Source organism: Buteo buteo, chromosome 5 (assembly GCF_964188355.1).
Source record: "Buteo buteo chromosome 5, bButBut1.hap1.1, whole genome shotgun sequence".
Classification (NCBI taxonomy): domain Eukaryota; kingdom Metazoa; phylum Chordata; class Aves; order Accipitriformes; family Accipitridae; genus Buteo; species Buteo buteo.
The window spans coordinates 49,559,338-49,582,712 of NC_134175.1; the positions used below are offsets into that span (position 1 = coordinate 49,559,338).

General features: G+C 37.4%; 1 protein-coding gene across 1 annotated transcript in view; it reads left to right on the plus strand.

The window, feature by feature from the left end:
- Window positions 1–23,375, plus strand: part of ARHGAP15 (Rho GTPase activating protein 15) — a 330,235-nt gene that overhangs the window by 181,098 nt on the left and 125,762 nt on the right. The window contains exons 10-11 of the mRNA XM_075028952.1: window positions 11,114–11,236; window positions 20,311–20,409. Of these exons, the coding sequence (XP_074885053.1) occupies window positions 11,114–11,236; window positions 20,311–20,409 (222 nt within the window). The remainder of the gene's footprint in view (window positions 1–11,113; window positions 11,237–20,310; window positions 20,410–23,375) is intronic.

A 23,375-nucleotide genomic window follows, 5' to 3' on the forward strand; every position in this document is an offset into this window, starting at 1 on the left:
CTCATCTGGCACACTTTTTAAAAAATCATTTGTCATTGGTGAATGTGAGGATTAAGAGCATCCATTAGAGTTATACTTACTGTTATTAATAACCCACAATGAAAATATTCTTTGAAAAGACAACTTTTATTTCACAGGTTTTAGTCCAGAAAACTAAGTTAGCAGAATTCACCTTCTCCAAACAATTGTTTACTTGGAATTCATCTGTAGCTGTCCCTGCTCATGTTACAGGTCATTCATAATAATAAAGCTTTCTAAGTCTGTGACAGAATATTCATAATGTCTTTAATATACTCAGCTAGATAATGGTCCCCAGGATCTGGACAGCAAGACATCAAAAGACAGAGTCCTCTGATCTCCAGTTTCCTTATTCTCTCTAAGCTTGGAAGGTTTCAACTATCAAGCGTAGATTAAGTTTTATTGGTTGATAGCCTAATTGCATTTGTATTATCTTTCCCCTTAATATTATTTTCTTTTCTCTGTATTGGATTTCATCCAAATATTACTACTTCCACGAAGCAGTTTTCTGAAAATGTTTTGCTTTTGCTTTGATGCTTAACTGCTTAACACGTGAGTGCTGCAATAAGGTGCTGGTTCCTGATAATAGTTTTCCTTCTGTAAGGGCAAGTTTCCACAATCTTCTATGCTTTGCTTATATTTGATGGAGCTCTTCGGTTGGGGCTTTTCATGGACAAGATAAGGTTTGGTTAAACATCTGAACTTTTGAATGTTTATCTGAACTAGATTCGACCTCTAAATTTGTCCATCATTAGTTATTTTGCTTTTCTTTTTAGAGACTAAATTATGCTATTAAATATGTTCTAAAGTAGGTTAAGCCCCTGTGCAGTTTGTCAGCTGGAACATTAATTTTAAAGCTAAAACAGTCTTCTATTGTATCTTTTTAACATTTTGTCTGAATTTTAACCAGGGCTGGTTAAACACGGAGTCAGTCCACCCATGCAAACCCCACATGTGACTGACTGAAGTGTCTCAAAGTCGCTGTGATGACTGGCCTGATTTAATTCCAGAAAAAAGACCGTGATATATAGGAATAATTTGCCTGCTCAGGCAGCTTGTTCCAGCGCAGCTGTTTGGGAGACTGGATGAAGTACTAAATGTCACCGCATGCCCCGCAGTGTCTCCGGAGGTCTCCCCCCACCGAGACCCTACGCCAGGGCCAAGGTGGACTTGGGGTCCCAGCTACTGGTGCAGCATGCTCGTTGCACGAGCGGCGCAGGACGTGCTCGTTTCTGGGGTCCCAGTTACTCTTGCTTTCAGCTGACCACGTGCTTGTCCCCTTGGGACTCAGGTCTTAACTGTGGGGACGCAGATCTTGCCCTTAGAAGGAGCCACCATCAGATTGTAGGAGAGGGGGTGGGTGCTGGAGAAAGCCACCAGCGTTGTTCCCGGATCGACCTTGCACCTTGGCCAAAGCTGCACTAGGTAGCGCAAGGAAGAGAGAGGACAACCTCTAGTTTCCATCTGCTCTTACACAACTGAGCTGTAGGACCTGATCCTAAAGCACCTTTAGTGGAAGTCTTTCCCGTGTCCTCGCAGTGCACCTCTGATGCTACCTTGTAAGCAAAGAGTTGTAACTGCTGAAAAGTTTGAAAATCAATTGTGTTTTAACAAGTAGAAATCTTTTCTATAGAAACGTAAAATGAAGTTGATGGCAGTAAAGGTCACTTTGTCTAAAGCTTATATTTATGTGAATATAGAGGTTGGAGATTCCTACCAGAACTTTCACCTAAGGTAAGGAGTAAAAAAGATTCTTAAGTCCTTGCATTTATTCTTTTTTAAAAGTGAGCTCATGGGTGATCTTTTGCTCAGTAATACTTACTCTAATGATTTAATTGAGGTAGAGATAATTTGATAAAGTAGAGTCGACTTATAAACAGAGTACAGCAAATGGATTTCAGATCTTCGGCTAGATATTTTTTGATTACTTTCAAGATAATGGGTGTGCCTTTCTCCTTCATAAACTATCGCATCTACATTCACTGGAAAGTACTGAACTTACTGCATTTGAAGGGAAAAATATACTGGAACTTGTGGTTTGAAACAACAAATACACAGTTGAATGTCACTACCATTTCTCATTGGCAATAAACAATTTTAACATGTTGGTTTCCATAACTTCTGCACTATAAATTAATTCTATCCTTTATTGTATGAGAAGCATTAGAAGTTCATCATGGGTCAAAAAATATAAGGTTATGAATGTAATTGGAGGCTGAGTGCAATGGAAATATAATTAAATTTTAAAATAATTTACTTTTTAAATTTAGATGTACAAAATGTAATTGATAAGAGTCTCAGTAAAAAGAAAATTCTTTGGTATGATATTCTTTCTGGAAAGGTCCCATAAGATCGGCTCTGAATAAAAGATTCAACAAGGTATCCAAGCGCGTGTCTAAATTTAAATATATGAATCATTTGTATGACTCTTAACAAGGATGATATAAATACAGCAATGCCAAGTCTCCCTTGTTCTCTACAGATAATTAGTTTGTTTTCCAAAGCATAAGGCAGAATTCTATGTAGGTTTTGAAGTTAAAAGTGCACACATGGCCGGCAGTACCCAGCCGCTCAGAAGGGTTTTCTTTTGGTATAAGAGTCTATCTGGTGCTCCTGATAGAAAAAGAAACCGTATAATCTTCTTGTCCTTTTGTCTGAGCTATTTAGTGTAAAAGTGATGACTATTCATATTATTTGCAAAAGGTTGAAAAGGTTTTTTTTTTTTTTAGACTAACTCAGTCAGGAGGTAAGCATAAAGACTTGAAAGTATTGACATATATTCCACAACAGAAGAAAACAAACAGAACTCCATGTTCTAAAAAACCCTGAATGCCTTACTTGTAAATTACTTGTTCAACTCAATCTGGAAATAGTCTTCAGTTCCTTGCTCTGCCTTCCTCAACCTTTAATTGCATGTTTGTTTTCTTTTGGGAAGTCTGCTTAAATTGTATTTTTATATTATATATGTCAACTTCAAAAGTCATTAATTCAAATATTGCTTTTTTTTTCCTCAATAACTATCGTGTTTTATATGAGTGGGATGAGACTTTATGGCTGAAACCACTGGAACAGGGCAGCACTGAGTCACCCAGGTAGCAAAGGGCAAGGACCACTCTTATGTTTTAGACAAGTTATGGAGTATTTTTCTGGGAATTTTAGCAACCGTCTCCAAAGGAGAGAAGTACATCAAATGCAAAAAGCATCTCCATCACGCTCCTGCCTTTTGCCCATGTTCATCTGTAATTAGGTCACTCTTTACCTGAAAATTTACAGAAAGCAGGTACTGAAGGAGGCTCTAGGCTCTAGATCAGACAAGTCCTCAGTGATCCGTGCTCGTACAAAACTGCCCTCTTCCCTTCAAGGGGGAGAAAGGGCTGCAGCTACTTTTTGCAAAGAAACCGTGTCAAGAGTCCTAATCCCTGACACGAGCTTGGAGAGACCAGTTTCCTCTTCCCAGGCACTCTGTACTCTCTCTTCCTAGAGCCTGAATAGTCTGACTTTGTGTACTGCAGCAGATTTCATCCAAGTCCCACATGTTTTACATTAGATGAACATAAACTGGTCATACTGTATGAATAAAACGAACCCATTGATTTCTGGCACTGTGGTTTTTATAGTCAAGTTAAGTGTCTATAATAGCATTTCTAATATTGTTACAATACCAAAAACATTGTGGAAAGAAAGGCTTGGCGTGTCCTGGGTGATCTAGTCCAGTCCCTCCTGTCACAAGGTACCGTGTTCTGTGTCCCCTTTCTTAAATTTATTAAGCTTCATCTCAAATTCTTTCATTTTATTTGCCACCACGACTTCTTTGAAAGGGTGTTTTAGAACTTCGTATTATGGCCAGTTTATACTCATTTATTCTTGTGCCAACATTGTTCTGCAGTTTAAACAGCTCTTCTCCCTCCCTGCTGTCCTCTTCTCTCCTGCTCCTTTTCCCACCCCCACCAGCAAATTCGTAGAGAACAATCACAGCCTTTCTCAGCCATTTTCTAGCTGGCCAAACATGCCAAGCTCCCCGTTTGCTTTCGAAAAGTCAACAGCCCGTTCTGCTGGTACTTCTCACGGCCACTGCCTGCACCTTTTCTGGCAGGAATTCCCATCCCACACCTGAGTGTCCAAGGTTGCACACTCGTAAGAGGGAAGTATTTTGTATTAATCCTTCTCTGATCATGTATTAGGTAGTATGAGGTCTAATCTGGTTTCTCCAGCTTCCAGTCTCAAAGTCACTAAGATTTAGTCTGATATCCCGGTTCTTGTCTCAACTGCTGATGCCTCCCAGCCTGGAGTCACCAAGTATTTTTTGAATTCTTCTACTTTTGTTGTTGAAGTCATTAATGAAAACACAAAGGTCAGTTCCAAGAATATTTAAGGACTTGCACTGGTAACCTGCCATCAATACAGTAGTTCTCCTTTCAACAAAGCTCATTTTAATACCTTATTTAGTCACTTCACAGTTACTGTTTTAATTCTCCACAACTTCTCTAGTATAACCAATAATTTCCCATTTAGCATCATATCATATGCACAAATGAAGTCCAGATAGATTTGGTCTATTGCATTTTCCTTTTCAAAAAAAAAACCCCATTTATTTTGTTAAAGAAAGATATCAGGTTAGTTTGGTATGATCTTCCTTTATAAATCCAACACATACTCAGAAATATTGCTTTACTTTTCTAAATATTTATAGTACAAATACCACCAAGAAAAGCTGTGGGGGGAGTGCCAGTTTGTTTCACAATGTAAGTGTGTAGTGATATTTAACACACTATTCATTTATTTCCATTTATTATTAGTGGGGGACAAAATTTTTTAGAAGTTTATATGCATAAAAGCATGATGCAAAATACGAATTATATAGTAATTTTATTGAATCTTTACTGCTAATGCACACAAATTTCACAAAGTGTAATGACACTACCGAGCACTTAAGTTGTTAGGCTGTCATATTACAGAAAAGTTATTTGTGCTATATAATCACTGTTTTCTTTTTCCTATTGTTTATTTCTAAGCTTGCTTCATAAACATTTGTAAATGCTGATATACTTGCTGTGGCAAATATCTGTTTTAAGACCATAAACCTGAATGACTTCAGGTCCTTGGGTGCCCATGTCAACAAAATCTTCCTAGCATCTCCCAGCTGGTGATACCCTTTCTGTCACCAGATGCTGCAGTTCTTGGATCTATGCTCTCTAGTTACAAAATCTGTGATTTTAAAGCTTATCATAAACGTAGGGATTAGGGGAATGCCCGATTCCTGCATTTTTCCCCACCAAGTGTTTGTGTGGTGCCTTTAAGCAAACCATGTATCTGCCTCTCATTTTATGCTTTTACAAAAAAGATATAGTAATTATAGCACGGGGATAACTCATAAGACCTGGCCAGGAGTTTCAGTAAGGGGTAAAATAGACTGGCTGAAAAAAGTCTTTAGCTCAATAAAGTAGGTGAAGTGAATTCTTTATCCTTAGTGAGCAGACTTTATTGACTCCATCTCAGAGCATCACAAAGAAAAGGAAGGAGGTGAGGGCTTGGTTTTGTCAACTCGCAAATCTTTGGTGCTGGTTGAAAAACTGACCATTTATATAGGCGATAATGCATGATGCTTCTTCCTTAAAGGACTAGCAGTAGTTTCATGTCTGCTGCAGGCCAAAAAAATCTGAAAAAATGTTGAATTCTGAGTTCAAACGAAACCCAGTAAAACTTGAAGTCATGAGTCATTATATATTCTTAATTTACAGTGTCTCCTGGAATGTAGGCATAGTCATACGCCTCTGCATGTTAAGAGATATTTCTTCAGGAGGATGAGACACTCAGCAATTAAGCATTCCCATTACTCGAAATTAATTAATTAACTAATTAATTCCTTTAAATTAATATTTTCACACATATGTGATAGTTCAGCTGTTAGACTGGCACTTTCATTATCCAAAGTCAGAGAGACCTACTTCTACCTCCCCTTTTGCCATCTCAGCTTTCATTCAGTCCTGCAAGATGCTGCCGAGGACTCTGCATGTGAGTCTGTAAAGCACTTAAGAAAATTATTAGTTTAAAACATCAGAGAACACAATTAAGCCCATGGATCTGTTCACACGTATTTTAAGAAAGCAGCTAGGATTTTGGTCAGTGTAGTCTGTATTTTGAATGGTCAAGCTTGTCACTTTTCGTATTCCTTGGGAAAAGAATTATTAAATCTCAGTTTATGGGTGTTATCGTTATACTACAACTCGTCTCCTTTTCTAAGAACTTCCTGAAATTTGAAAGTCCTCAAATGTATTAAAAAAAAAATTTGCATGGTCCAGACTACTTGTAGGATTTTTCTGGCAGAACAAGGCTGATGGAAGAGAAGGTACAAATGTAAAGTTATTTGAATCTCTTAATGCCTTATCCACTCCCACTGCTGCTCTTCATGCTGTATGGGCCCCTTCCATTCAAATGAATTAGATACGATAATTTTGGGTGTTATAATAAACAGATAGGCATCATAATAATGTATTTCAGTTAGGAAGAGGTACTTGGAAGAAATTGGTTTTGCAATACACATGATGTGAGACAATCAATAGTGCTTTAGTCTGACAAGCACTGTCAATATCCATTGTCACAGTTCAGAAAGTCATTAATGGATAGTTCTTCAAAAACCAATGCTTTCAACACGTTAGAAGTGTTCAGATATACTGTACCTGGCAGGAATTAATCATAGGTAAACCCTTGGGATTATGTGGAAATGTTTTGTAAATTAAGAGTGAAATAAAAGTCACTGGAAGGAATGTGAGAACATATTATATGGAGTTACAAAATCTTGCCAATAAAATATGAAGCTGTTTAGAACATATTAAAACATTTTACTTTCTGAATCATTCAGGTTCTGCCCAGAACATCACACCCAGGAAAAACAGCCTGCTAGAAATATATTGTCTAGGTACATGACTAAATTCACAGAAAGTAACCACATAAAAATTTCGATCATTGCCCTGAAAAGGTTAGAGCCTTGCCTAGTTCTTTTAGTCGTGGCCATGCCAAAACCCTGGAGAAAGGCTTTTGTAACTTCACCTTGCAAATGTGTTAGCTGCTGCTTAATCCTGCTTAAATTATAGTATGTTTACTCTCATTGCATCATACGTACAATTTAGTGCATTAAATTATAGCAAGTAATTCTTCATCTGTACATCTCAAACTTCCATTGACTCTGATGGTACTATTTCTGCAGAGCCGTGTGATTTGGAGGTAATGCATTAATTTTTTCCTTCCACCTGTCTTCTTGGGTGAAAACTCTTGTACAGACTTTATTGTGTGGTTTTACATGATATTCCTGTTATTTATATGGGTTTAGGAATATTAAGGCTAGAGTTGTGGCATTGGATAAATATTCAGTGGATTTATATAGGCCCCAAAACAGACAGGTCAGTTTTTCCTTGGTGCAATTTTTTTTTCAGAGAATTTAGCCTACAGTTATCCTTCCTAATTCAGCTAATGTTATTACAGTGCTATCCAACATTAAGGGCCAAAGATGTGTTCTTTCTTTTATGGCTAACGATGTGTTTATACTATTTTCTTTTTGTATCCAATCTGTATTACACTTCTCTAGTGTAAGGAAAAGCTGTTGTAATTTAATATATCTTAATTCTAGAGCAAATTGTCTCAGGAAAAGATCCTGCCATTTTTTTCATTTGTCCCTTCATACCTTTCCCACCTGTGGGATAAATAGGGACCGAATAAAGTCACCAAAGTAATCAGAAATGCTCTTCTAGATCTGAGGGTCCAGCTTGATTTCCAGCCAAGTGTGAAAGTCAGCCAGTATTCAGGTTCTGGTTTTGCTGCTGGATTGAAGTGACTTTGCACCCACTTGTGCTGGCAGAAGAAATTTAGCATAATATTGGACTCTGTTGGGCTCCCCTCTACATGTGTGTAAAAGGCCCTGACCCAACAAGAGCAAGCATGTGTTTCCTTTTTCTGTCTCAGAAGTTCTAAGTGCAATATGAGAAGAACTTCACTGAAGAGTCTGTGCAAAGGGAGGGGAATTATCCTTCTGTTTTGTGTTGGTTTTGAAGCATTTATGTGGATATGTCAGTGTGAGTAGCTTCAGAGATTGAGGATACGAGTTTATTCAGTACAATGAATCAATTGGCACACCTATGCAGTTTATACCAGGGAGCATAAGTAGAACAAGCAGTAGATTCTATTTCCTATTATTTTGTACTTAGGTCCTTAAGTGTCCTATTTTATTTCTGTATGGAACTGCTTTCCGCTTTTTTATGTTGTTTGACATTTGCCAGCTCTCTTTCATGGAGGATTCTTCTGACCAAATCCAGAACTTGAAATTTAAAAAGGAAGGTATTCCAAAAAATATTTATTGTGGTTTTTGAGTTTTATAAATACCTTTTTTTTTTTTTTCCTCTTGGAAGTAACATTTGGTCCTCTTTGTATTTCCAAATATAATAGCAAAGTCATTTTAATTTGGGGATATCGCGAGAAGAATGGTTTGGCAACAGAAGGAATATTTCTAAATGAAATCCCAACAAGAATATTTCTGGCTAAGCTTGGTTTTGGAACATGCTATCTAAACCCTTGAATTTCTGGGAGGCTTGGAGTTTCCCTCTGGTGACTCACGCACATTTAATAGAATAAAATAAGAAATTAATCAAAATTAGCTTTGCTGCTGTTTTTAACTATCTGTTATACAACTCAACATAGAACATACATAAGTATCCATGACAATAATTATTCCTACCTCTAGATGTAGTTTTAACACCATAATTGCTGTTTCAGGTATAAAACTTCCAGCTGGGTTAATGCATCTTTCTAAACAGAGGGATCTTTACCCTGCTGTCAAGTCACAGATCCCCTACCCTACCATTCACAGTACGACCACGTTCGCTTCAGTTAGAATATCCTAACAAATCTGGTGTATACTCAGACCTAAGCGTGTAGTTCAAGTGGGCATAAAATGCTTCGGAGTCCCGCAGAATGGGAAATGTGGCAGGCATCTTAAGTGACTTAAGAGATGTTTTCACTCCTGCATCATTTGCACTGGGGAAGCTTCACTGTAAGTCAGGAAAAAACAAACTTAAACATGAATCGCTATGGACAGAATGACCCTAAGCAACAAGAGAGTCCCCAAACTAAATACAATTCACTTCACTGTTTCAAAGTACCATTAAGGCGCAGAATTAGAAACATCCATTTGTTGTTCTTTTTATAGCACAGCCAAGTGACTTGGAATTTTAGCTTGTCCCTGCCAAGGGTTGCTCAATTTCGAACAAAAAGTCCTCCACTATAATGTTAAAAAAGCACCAACCATCAATTGAATGCTAATCTTTATGTTCTATGATACATCACTCCAAGAATGCTACCATTAAAAAATGTGAATTCTATTTTTCCTAAGTGATGGATTATTGTACCAAGCTGTGTATTTTCCAGTAAAGTGTCCTTTTATTTGTCCTGTGTGATTACTAGTTTGTGGAAGTATGTGTGGGGTCATTTTAGTGCTGTGGGAAAATGGAGCACTCTTCTGTTAAAATCAGTAGTGAAATCAGAAGCAAACTATGCTCTGATCATCACAGGCATGTGTTTAAATATTGCTTTCCTTAATTGGCTATGTTCTATTTACTTAAAATGAACAATTTGGCAAGTTTTTCTCCCTTGACAACAGCAAAGCGTAAACCATTTTATAAGTTTGGCTGTTAAAATCAGATTTGTAATGTAAACCACAATATTCCAGGGTTATTACTGTTGCTTAACCAGTTATTTTAGCTTGCCATTGTTTTTATAATTGTGCACCTTTAAACATTTTGGTTCTGTTTATAACTTATGCAAAACTTCTTGCTACAAAATAGCCTGAAAATATTGATCATCATTTTATTTTTGTTCTCCCTGTTCCCTTGGATCCTCTGTGTGAAGATCACTGCATTATAGGGGAGATTCAGTCTGGATGGGGACATTAGGGAGCATCTCTGTAACAGCAGCTAAATTATCCGGGGTACTATTTAGAAATTCTGTCGAAGGAACAATGGAGCAACTCCTGCGAGCTCAGCTTGTGGGGAATACTGTGTTTTGGTGGCTTGATTGATTGATTGATTTTCAAGAAAAGATGGAAAGCTCTTCTTTCTTCAGAAATAGAAGCCAGCCCTCTCTCAGCTGGAGGTCCTGGCCAGGGAAGGCTCTGCGGCTCTGGCAGCCCCATTAGCCTGCTCAGCATTTGGGGGAACGGGCAGGCTGAGAGAACCCAGGACATGGGACAAGGGTTAGTCAAGGGTGGTGAGGCTCAGGTGACTTCTTAGAAAACTTTAAAAATCTACTTTTTCAGGGAAAGCTTTGGAGAAGGTCTTCCCATGGCATCGCTGCGGCTTCTGGAGCATGCTGAGTTTCTCCTTCCTACTAATACTGCCTATTTTGATAGCTATGATGGTGCCCTGTAAGCACCTCAGCAGAGAAAAAGTTAAATTTATGCCTTTGAAACTTCCTCCAGGGGATTTTCTGCAGCTGGGTTCTATGTCTTTTTGACACAGAGCAGGAATAAATTGAGCTCAAAATGTTTCTCAGTTTGGTAAATGCCTAAATATAATAAAATATAATCATTAGGACAGGAATACTTTTCTTTCCATAAATTAATGCGTCTTGCACACATTTCATGGCATATAGCCATGTTTTCTACAACTGTATTAAATATATGTATAATGCTTAATCCATCTTGGCAAGAGAATTCAGTCCTTCACTAGTGGTGTAACCATCCATCCTTGCTCATAACAAGTAGTATATAGCTAATAGTGCATAGTACACGTTGAGTCCGGAGTTTGAGCTGAAAAATCATCTGTGTGAAACTTGTGGGATTCGTGAACATTTCATGAGTAAACCAGTTGCCATCCCAATACTTATGGGCAATAAATAATACAACTCTGAATAACCAGCAGAGTGAACTCTTCATGTTTATTCATAAAAGTATTAATCAGATGGTTTGTACTATCCAACCAGCTACACTGCTGACCTACTACATGATTATATTAGGGTGGCTATGGCCATTATTTTCTAAGGATATTTGAGCAAACTACTATTAGTTTAAAAATATCATCTCACTGAAGCTTTTTCTTTTGATTTCCTTTAGTTTTCAGATTGAACTACAGTGCCTCTGACACAAACGACAGAAACCGAGTTAAAAGCAGACTAAAGAAGTTCATCTCCCGACGACCCTCCTTGAAAACATTGCAAGAAAAGGGACTTATTAAAGGTGTGTTCAGTCTTCTACACTTTTTTGGAGTAAAAAGTAAAAATTCACAAATTAATTTCTCATTCTCAGTTAAATGAATAAGTGCATTGGACAAATACTTCTTAGATACGTTTCTTTTGCTGTATCTTATAAAACTTGCGCTGCTGAACTGTAAAGAAAAAATCAACATATGGTTACATCTACCTCTGTGTTACCTGAGTACTGCTTCAATTTTTCTGCTTTGGTGTGCACATGGTAGAAGCCCCTCCGTTTAACACAGGCACTCACCACGCACATTGCAAATCAACATACTGCACAACTCCATTTCTTTTTAAGAAAAGAATGTTGATATAGTTTTGTATTTTAGAATCCGAAATAGGAACTTCAGATGCTGTGCTGACTAATTTGTTTTCTAGGGTAGGCTGTAATACTTTCTGCTGTCTTCTCTCATGATTTTTCTAACTCGCCAACAAAATACATTTTTAACAATTTAAAATATGTGCCAGTGAATAATAAATGCTTTGAATCCGTGATTTTTTCCTACTCCAATTTCTTGCTAAGTTGGCCAGCCATCACTTTCACATATCCTTAAAAAATTGTTTCTTTGATAAAACGTGTTTGTTAGTTTATCCAAGGAGTAAGCGTTTTGCTGAGAAGCTGGTAGTTAACTTGAAGGCAGTAGCTTCTGACCACTAATAACCGAGCAAAGCCATGTTTTCAAATATTGTCTGGAATAATGCTTTAAAAATTTACGCACTCCCAAATTATTATGTGTGAAACCCACAACTGCACATGCAAATTGACTAGAAAGAGGCATTTTGCCAGCAGCCCCTGTCAATCTGCGGAGTGTGAGTTTTCCAGTGGTGTGTCAAAAATGGCAAGGGGTGTTGCTAGTGCGTATTAAACTTGTCTGTCCTGAGCCAAGAGATTGACCCCAGCCAGCAAAAGCTCAAGCAGCCACAAGAGTTAAACACCAGCTGGGCCCATGGCTGAAGCGAAGGAAGAAGATTTTATGAATTAAGTTCTTACGGTTTAGATACGTGCAGAAATGTTCAGTTCAGTGTTGCTTACTGTAAGGAAGTCTTCATTCTATGAAATCATTATGTGCCTTAGCGATGGGCTTCTGCTTCTAACTGCCACAGAAACCTTTAAAAAAATGTCGTTTATACATAAATATGTGTGCGTGAGGTGTGCACACTCACACAGCAGCCCTTCAGGATCTGTCCTTACACACTCGTAGTATCTGATTTCAATACATTGGAGGGTTTTGCCTCTTTGAAGCACTCTCTGAGTTGAGGGTGGGATATGAATGCATCTTGTTAGTTTGTTTCAGTTATTACAGTAATAGAGGAGTAATTTATAGTCTTTTAATTTCTGGATTTAAGGGGGGTTTTTTTTAGTTTAATAAAGTGTGCCTGATGAATCTCCTGTGGTGTTACATAGGGATCAGATGTGATCCCTGCTAACAAATCCAGATTCATTAGCATAACTCAAATCCATCCTCTAATATATCTCTCTAGGAAAGCCAGATGAATTGGGGTTTGGCTACAGTTGCATTAAGCTCTCGATTCATAAACATAGCTGGGTTCTACCTGGGATAGTCTTCCATGGATAACAAAGCTGCACGATTTGCGACACAGTAATTCAGAATGGGTACCCGGCACAGTTTTATTACCAAACTAATGTTACCATGAAGAAAATATGTTAGTTATCTACCATGAAGTTTCATTAGGATTAGGTTTTGGCCATGCAAATGAGGCAGAATTCGTTAGCACGGCTTAATTCCAATCTACGGTAAGTCTATGTGAAATGCTCATTTGATAAGGTTCCTTCATTGTCTTCACCAGAGTTTATCCCTTAATCTGTTAAAATGTTATGAAAATGCAGTTGCAGTGCTTATAGAGAGACCACTTTTAAATGTTAATTTTTAGGCTCACATTAGAATATTTTTAAATCGCAAAATGCAACCATCCAGATTAAAAATGAAAAGCTTGCCAAATTTTGTATTATAAGATGCATCTATTTATTTTTCTTAAGGTGACTTAAATGGCTGCAGAAAGCTCTCAAAACTATTTATTTGCTCGTTTCTTAAGGGAAAAAATGTTAACCAATTTTTACAAGAAAAAATTCCTCCAGCTCTGAGAACATGCATACTAACTTTTATCCCATAGGGAAATACTTCTGTCAGAATTGTAAATCCCTTAAAATAGGGGCTCATAATAAAAGTGTGTCTAAAGCCTTGCAGGACATCTCGGTACCGAATTTTTGACAAAGAGCTGTTCTGTGTGCTAGTGAAGAATTGATATAAATATCTATGAAGCGTGTGGTGTTAATTACTCCAATGCAGTGGCACTGTAGGTGCTGTGAAAACCTTCACTTTTCATCAAGTGCTATTCATATTTGCCAGGGGCACTATAAAGCTCTCAAATCTATATTGATTTTTTACATTGTATGTCACATTGGAACCAAAACTCCAATAAATTTAACACGTAAATTATAGTCATGAGTAAATATATTTTAAGGTGGTAAGTTCACTTAAACACAGTTCTGTGCTCTGCTAGTCGCTGATGTGTACACACTTGGCCAGAAGACTCGACACATTTCTCTGCATTAACCAAATTTGGGAATACAGGCTTCAAAATTAAATAGCAGTTTGATCTCCTGGGGTACTTTGTTCTGCCAACACTGTTATCAGGAAATCTAGAAATTATGTGATTGTCATTTAACTCTTAACAAAACTTTGTTTATGTAGAATGTAGCAACTCTCCTCACTAACAAATGAGCAGAATAACAACTAGGAGGATAATAATCAGAGAAGGAAATGTAGCAGACCAACGTGTAAATGTTAGTTGCGTGTTGATCTGAAAATGAAGACGCGACGACGCTTTACATGACAAAAAGTTATTTTTGTCATCGCTGTCCCATTTGCTTTCTAGTCCTTTGCATAAAAGAAGCCAGAATGGGAACAGCACATTGGCTCCATTCATCGCGATGGGCTGGTGACTGGGGCTTTTCATGCTCCAGTGAGGGCTCTAATGAAGATCGTCAGTCCTCCTTGTTCCATCTCACACATGCTTACACAAAATATCTTTGGTCTAGAAGCATTTCCAACTGGTTTTGAGATGATGTCTAACACAGTATTTTTGCGTAATATGTATGTGTCTATATGCACAGTTATGTACACATATATATATATCTCCACACATGCACGCAAACCTAGAAATTGTAAATAAGAGGCATGTTCCATGTCTGCCATTTTAACGGTGTTATTTCGAGAATAACTGAGTTCAAATTTATACGCTAGGGCAGGGGTCCTCAGTTCCTCGGGACTGAAATATTCTCAGAATTTACAGAATCTGCACTAATATGCTAGAAAAATAATATATAAATCTTCTCTTTTAAAACTACTTTATAGTCTATAATTGAACTTTGATCTTTATGTTTGAGCTTTGTCATGATTTAATATTACCCAAAATGAATTGCCAACCTTCAACTTGATATTGGCCTGCTAACTTCCTGATTTCTGAGCCTTTCTAGTCCACACACAGGAAAAAAATGCTTCTGTGAAACTGTGATTTGAAAGCTATGGTGGTTGTGTTAGTAATAGACTATCACAAAATACACAAAATGCAGTAAATGGTAAAAAAGCATGAGTAACAACTTAACATAAATGACACTGTGGGAAATGAGGAAAATGCAGCTATGCAGCTGGCAAGAAATTAATCTAGGGTTTTTTTGGGGTGGGTTTTTTTTCTCAGAAGCTAGACACCGAAGGAACTTCATTGAATTTATTTCGTAAGTTAAGTTAAGGCAAAACCCAAAACAGCATAAAAATTGGAATGGTTACAACTGTTTCAAGATGAAAATAAAAGCCACTCAATTGCTAGTGAAAGGAACTAGCTGTGATTTGGCTTGATAGCCTATAGAACAGGGCTCAGCATATGTTGGTGGTTGTGCAGATAGCAGCATAGAGATCACCAACCATTTTATTTCCAGACAAGGGAAAACGTCTTTATTGTCTCATATGTCTCAATGGACCTTGGAGTCACTCACTGTAAGGAGTGTAATGGTCATGAGAAGTCTGGAAGAGTAGATTAAGACCTACCTTTGGCGAGTTCTGTAATTCTTCTGAGTTCTGCAGGAATTAAGCAAGTGATCTGGTGCGCATAATAACTTAGGGAAAGTTAGGAAAAGTTTCCTTTGACATGCAGGGACAGTGGGTCACAAGGGTATTTCTTTCTTTCTTTGACCACTACATGGATATTTGGAAGTATGTTTCCCAAATCCTGTGGATGACCAAACACTGGATGAAGTGATATTTTCAGTTGACATGATGGTCAAAAATAATTCAGATAATTTTAAAATATCTCATTTTTGGAGACCTGTTTTGAGGAGTACAGCAGACTCACTCTCTTTGAATTCAAATGAGCTATTGTCCCCAGTAAAACACCATAATTTCTTAAAAGAGACCAGTGTCTGTAGTACTTCTCTATTTTCCCTTTTTCTGAGAATGTGAAACAAATCTGGCAGCTCATATGCCACTTAATAGTAACTGTTCACAAATGTAATTTTTTTTTAAATTGATGACCACCACAGATCAACAATATATAGTAAATCTCCAAGTTAAAAGGACTGGCAAGATTCCCAGCTAGCATAAATCAGAGGAGCTCCATTGACAACCTCGCTGACTTCAGTCAGCTGAGGACCTGGCCCACTTATTGTAAAAGCGTCGTGACATTATTTGGAGCCCCAGTCTGGGATCAGCATCATTTTAATGTCTGACTTAATATGTCTGACTCTACAGACTGAGCAGTTAGAAGAAGTCGCCTTTCAGAATATGGCCCAACTGCATCCATTCCCTCTCCAAAAAATTCACTGCTATGTTGCCTACAGTTCTGTCCCTCTCTCTGTACATTCCTCTCTTATTTTGCCTTCTTGTTCTCTTTCCCCTTTTTCCCTCCCAACATTCAAACAGATACAAAGAAAACAAACAGATGTTGATACAAAGCTCTGGTAGTCCAGCAGTTCAAAATCCAGCTGTAGCAGGGTTAACTCTGTTCCTGGAAGGCACTGAATTACTTAGATATCTAAAAAGTTGGGCATTACACCATTGTACCTTCTCCTCTCGTGTCAGATTTTGAGCTTCTCCGCGAGAAATGGGAATATTAGCCATGCCCTTCCCTGTTTTTTTAATAAAAAACACTGAAGTACGAGTTCCTTCCAAGTGTGGCCACATCTCATCCATGTACATCAAAACCAGTTAAACAATGACATTCTTAGTGAGGATGTGGCTTTAGTGATTTTTTTTTTTTTAATTGTTTCTTTTCCAGAAGTATTGTCTCCCATAGACTAGATTTCTGCAGCTCAGAATTAGTGGCTTTGCTGCAGCTTGCGAGAGCTACTCAAAAAAAAAAAGTAGCTCTGTCAGGCTCAGGGAAAACTTGCAGCTCACCAGAATGAGCAATCGTTGCGGCTGTAATCATCATTTTCTATTATACAACTCGCGAACGTCCATTCCCTCCTCTTCTGGTGTCTCATTTTATATCCATGTGCAAAGCTGTCACACACCCCACCATCTTAAATAGAAAGTTTAGTGCGCAGATATCGGGGATGTGTAATGTAAACCATACCACCAAACGTATTATGAATATATTGCTCTTCTTAAAAACGCTTGTTGGTTTTTCATACTACAGTATTGACTAACTGTCTGTGTTTGATGTATGGTTTACCAGCCTGATGTAGACTTATGGTTAGAGCTTAACTTGTTAGTTCTGCTTTTGCAGCCAATTCAGAATAACTACAGATGCCCCAAGATATTAAAATTGACTGCTCAAATGGACTCAGTGTGGGAGTTTCATTGGTTTTAAATTGATAACAGCTGAAAGAGTGAATGATTAAAGCTGTATATGGGCATAGTATGCAGCTCCTTTGTACGAGCTCTTGTGAACAGAATCCACTGTATGGGAATTGCCTTTGTTCTAATAAAAGATATTTCTGAACAATTGTTAGTTTAAATTTTTAAATGATGAAACAAGAGCATTTCAGGAGCCTATGGAGGAAATAATTCCTGAGAAACTGGAATAACTCTGAGAAGATAAAGTGGATTTCTATTCAGAGGGGAGCATTTAAAGTTAAGTAGCATTCCATAAGGTGGTAATTGTGTCTATTTCCCAGGCATTTGAGTTAAATAAGCTGGATAGGAAACATAAACTGTCATAACAGGAGGTTAGGAGTGTTGTGTACATCTTTTTTTTTTTCCCCAAGTCATAAAAAATGAAGTTTTGAAGGGCCTTATCACAAATAAATCAAACAAGGGCTTTTTTGCTTCTTTTACCCCTTTGGGAGCAGTTCTTATTTTTTGAAAAAATGTCCTGGATAGTTTCCCCTTCAACTAGTTTTAAAGTACATATACACATCTATAAAAGAATAAGAAAGTAATATTTTAATCTTAGTTACACATAAATCTAGTTTACAAAAGTTAGTGATTTGCCATTCCTATAATTCCTTGTTTTCAAAATGCTGCACAAACAAATCTTAACTGAGTTTTCCTCAACTATCCCTGTGACCTCTAAGAGTGTAAATATGGCAGTGTAACTACTGCCATTCCCATGTTTATGTACAGAAACAGATCCAGCAAAAAATCAATTGACCAGAGAGAGTCACGGAGTTTGCGGTTCAGGAGTACCCAGAATTCAGAGTATTTGGATGACTCATGACATCATGTACTTATAAATACTCATGAATTTCTAGAAAGGGAAAAAAAAAAAAATCCAAAGCAGTTGTGTGTCATTGTTTTACCATAGACTCTTTTGATGCCCAGCAACTGTTAATGCTGATTTGCTGCCCCTTCCATTCAAGATAAAAATCCTGAGGGCCTATTTTCTAAAGAAGAAGTGTTTTAAAGCTTAACTGCAGGATACAGAATGTGACCATATCCATATATTGAAAGTTATATAAGATGAGGTTAAACATTTTGCTGAAGGTACAGAATCTGCACCCAGAAAAGAAGCAATGGACTAGGTGAGAATTGCAAAACAGTTTCCAGACTTTTCAAAATTTTTTCCCTGGAATACCAAGTATTCTGCATTCATACTGGGGATTGAAAGAGTAACTGCAAAATAACCTGTAAGTTGATTATAGTTTGTAACAGAGAAGAGAAGCTGCTGAACACCCATGCATTAATTTTGTGTCAGTTCTTCATGTATTGCTAAACACAGCGCAGTTCTTCGCCTGTTTTGCTTCTGAAATTGTTTACAAGTGTCTTTGTCCACTAAATAAGACACATTTTTAGTTCTTTTTAACATAATTTACATTGGACACCATTCCATATTATGCAAAGAATTTGACAGGTCTTTGCTAAAATTTTAAAAAAACAATTAAGATGTCAAAAGAGGAAGTGCTAGTACATTTTAATCATAAATCTCTGTATATATAATTACCACTGAAGGCAGCTATAAATGTTTTATGAAGAAAATGTAACCAGACTGTGCTTTGTCAGAAACATAACCCCAAAACATGTAACAGACTGTTCGCTAATGCTTAACGCCACACATGCACACAACCTTCTTCAGTGTAGTTCTGTGAACCCAGTCCTCCATCCCTTCTGCAGCCGAAACTCCGACTAACTTAAATTCAGGCTTTGCTGTACTCTACCAGAATGCAGATCGCATGCATTGGGAGGTGCTGGAATCAACTTCCCTGCTACGTATCAAGAAATCCAAACCGTCCCATGCACACCACCTTGCTTCCCTGATTGTTCTCTATTCTGGGGTACTAAGAAAGAAAAGGCAATCGAGTTGCTCTTGAAATCTAAGCTTAGTAAGAAATAGTAGTGATTAACGATAGGAAAGCGAAGCTCCTTGCGAAGCAGAAAACAAACAAATGGGGGTTTGCCTGTTGGTGAGGAAAAGGGGCGCTGCTCGGAGGAAGAAGCACTCGCACCGGTTATGGTGGAAGGTGGTGGGACCCACTATGGAGGAAACATCCAGTGCCGTGGGAACTGTAGAGGACAGCAGGAGCTCCTGCTGTTCTGCTTTTTGGGGTTGCTGTGCAGAGTCCAGGCTTGTGCTAGCACCCTTCCGCTATCTACACAAAAATTTTCAAGGCCTCTACGCCAATTCTGAAAATGTAGTACTCTGGTGAAATGCTCTATGGAGACTGTCTCTTTGGAGAAATGATCATAGTACACTCTTATTGTTTGAGCATTTAACTGGCTCCTATTGAGCAGTTTCTCTCATCTGCTTGATTCATTTTGATTCTAGCTGACAACGTCCTCATTACTGATTGCTCTTTTCATAATTTCTCAAATATACAGAGCGGAAAGGAGGTGGAGGAAGCTAATTAGTTATCCTAAGAGTTTAACCTGCTTATATAAATATGTTTTAAGATCAACATTCAAACTTGATCAAAACTTTAAAATCACAAAAACTAAAAGGTAACTTTAGTTAAATGATTATTCATCAAAGAAACAACACAAATCAGAAGTTAAACTTGGTGTAAGGTGCAATCCTCATCCAAAGACATCTAGGACCTTCTATTTTTTTAAACAGGTAATTTGATGATAAAAAAGCCTCTCGTAAAGATGAGATGAAATTGTATTAAGTTCTAATGAGTCAAAGTAATGAAACCCCTGCACCCCTGCAGTACTCCGTGGCAAGAGTGAATCTCTGTATGCATGGAAGAGACAGGCTACCCAACAATATGAGTTTCAGGGTTGGACCAACAGTTATCATGTAGGACTTTGGATTCAACAAGATATGGAGCTCTATCTCTAGAATGGCCTTCACTTTTTTATGGCAGGTCCAAGCAAACTCCAGGGATCTTTCAGCCTCAAAAAAGTCAAGGTGAAAGTGTAAATGGCAACTGAAACTTGAATCCAGGGGCAAGTACCCAAGTGCTACGGGCAGCAGATACTGAGAGATTTGGTTCTGTGGCAGAAACCAATGTCCTGTAGGACTCAAAAAGGATTTGTTTCCAGCTTTGTCTGTTCATCTTTGATAGCTGAATTTTTAATTAATATGCAAGCTCAGACAAGAGAAAAATCCCACTACTACTAATATGCCTTAATGTATTTTCCTCTTTTTTTCCAAACATAGATCAAATTTTTGGCTCCCATTTGCACTTGGTTTGTGAACACGAGAAATCTACAGTCCCCCAGTTTGTAAGACTGTGTATAAAAGCTGTTGAAAGAAGAGGTGAGTACCTTAATAATTGACACTATTTTTTTCTCTATTACTAATCAAAACATTAACCTTGTAACTCTGCTAGAATTGCCAGGGTAGGCAAGCAGTTCCATTTATAATATAGTTATGAGCTGAACTATATCACATTCTGTATCTTCATTTTCTTTATATAAGACACTAATAGAACCCATTCATGCTGATTACTCCTTATAATTTGTTTGACATGTTGTTGGTTTAGTCTTTCTCTGGGTAAGCAAATGCTAAACATCAATAAAATGTCAGTAACTTTCGTTCTGAAGTCTCTGGTGAGTGTGATGCCAATGCTTTTTCCTAAGTCCTGAATTGTATTCAACTAAAATAAATGTTATATTCTAGCGTGACCATATTTTTTTAATGTGTGCAGGTGTCTAATTTTTACAGTTATTTTAAAAAGCCATAATATTGTAAGAATATTGGAATGAGTATTCATCCTCATTAAAAAGTTTTGATTAAGAAGAAGGATTTTCATAGTATAAAAAAGATGTACTTAACACCGTTGCCTGCCTTCCTTTCTGCAGAGTGTATCTTCTCTCATTGAAGGTCATTTTCTTTGGAAGGTACATGCGGTAGATGCAGAATCTTAAAATGTATTGTATAAAAATGTGAGGCTTCATCACCATCTGTTACAAGTTTACAACTTGTTCCAGGGATCTGGGGAAACATATATCTTGCAAAAGATAGAAAATTTATTTTCAGAATAAGGCTGGGTGAACCCATTGTCGTTGCCATATACTGGAGTCTCAGAACAAGAGAACCAATGAAAAATAAAAAGATACTTAGACCGTTAACCACAAAGGAAAAAGCTATTTTAATTCCATCATTGTTACCTGGGTTTATAGTGAAAGGTGCAATAAAACTACCCTGGAGTTTCAAACTCTGGGAAATTCATGCTTTAATTATACAGCAAAGAGAGCACTGGGATATTATTATTCCCAGAATGATTGGCAGGAAGTCAGAGACTAACAAACTGGAGATCGTTCGGTAGGGGGAGATAGTAGCATTGGTTTTTTGGAGGAAGGCTGGATAAAGAAAGAGACAAAGAAAGGAGGGAAATGTGTGAAGTGACTATTAATAGAGGAGGAATTGTGAGGAGAAATTCAGAACATGAAAAGGAAAGGCAGAGATTAGATTATAAAAAATGCCACGCCATGCAGAACATGTCTAATTGACTGTTCGGTTACGATCTTAGCACAGGTTCTCCAAAAGATGCACTAGATAATTCATAGATGTTTTGTGGTATCTGACCTCTCCTCTGGAAGAAGTGAGGCCTGAAGTCTCTGCACTGCTGAGCTGTGACAGAAAAATCCAAGAAACCCTATTAGATGTTTATTAGCTGTGTGATTATCAGAGAAATTTTCATGGAAGAAAATGAAAATATCAGTGTTTCTTCCAAGGGTTTCCTTCTTTGGAGTATTGCATTATTGTTCTCGTGTTTCCTCCAAACTTGCTGTGACTTAGAGAAGTCTCCCCCTTTTAGTTAGCCTAATATGTAAATAAAAGCTAATCATATGGTATGAGATAAAAATTTCATTTTATCACCGTATTTATGAGTTTATATTTGATATACAGTTTTTTCTATTATCATTTTCTTGGATTAAGATGCTTGCATTTACTCACATTCTATTTACTCAAAGTGTTGTTTTTACTAAGTTCTGGCATAAACTATCTCAGGACAGCAGTAATTTATGTGAAGCTAAGTCCAATGTTTATGCAAGCTTCTGATGACATTTTATACCGGGGTTGGTATTAGGAAGCAGTATGTGGAGGTGCCAAGTCTCCCGGCATGGCTGAGACTCAACAGATCTGAAGCCCTCCTCTTAATGGCCAGATATGCCTCCAGCCAAGATACTCAACTGCAGAGTCATGGGAAATACTTATGTACCAATTATGGGAAAGGCACATTTAATGAAAACTGTATGTTTACTTTCATAGTCTTAGTAAGATGGCCTAGATACTCAGTACAGCTGGCATATTGGCTGTTGTAGAAAAGCTTTTTTTCCTATTTAGAAAATATATCATCTACATACTGTAACTGTACCAAAAATGTTAACTTGCGTGCTTCGTTTAAGATAAAGCATTATTAGGAAAAAAGACCTTAGGAGACTAACCCTAAATGTTGCTCACAAAACATTCATGCTTTGCTGAACGGTTGTGTTCTTATTTATCAGCTCGTGGTTTTAATTATTATTTACCTATTGATTTTCTGTTTGGTTTTCTGATTTTTAGAACATTATCACCGTGCACAGAAAGAAAGTCTAGCAGCGATCTGAATAAACCGTATTAATTAGTACATTTTCCTGTGTAGATGAGGTTACATACAATAGCCAACTGTAGTAATATTCTCTCACAGATTAAAAATGTAGAGGGTGTCATTAACTGTTGGCAAGATTTCCTGTTTAGTTACACTATTTTTAAATTAATATCTACATTGAAATCAAAGGAATTAGTCTGAAATTATTTTGCGGCAACTTAGATCAGATTTTGGTCATTTATCCCCTAGGCTACTGTTTGCTTACTCGCCATTTCAGGACAGAGGTGCTTTATGAGGTTTGGTCTAAAAATTCTCCCACCAAAATGCATATTTATCTCTCTGACAAGGATTTACTTGTTCAAGAGTGGATTCCGTTTTTTCAGCTTCTTTTCCTATTTGTAGTTACTGAAATAGGAATGGGAATCAGAGGGTCTTTCTACATTTACTCAGCCTTCTTGCAGAGCTGGTAGTGGAGTTTAATAAAGAGAGACAATAAAAATGTGCCCGTTCTTGTAAACTTGCAAGGCAATTGTCACATTTGACTTTTTTTTTTTTTTTAAGCAAGCTCATGTTTGGGGTTTTTTTTCCTTCTTGTATTATTTATTTATTCATATTTTTTATGAACTTCTTGTCCCAAGTATTTAGCTATACAGACCTGTGGTCAATAGTATCTACGCAAAGAGCATTG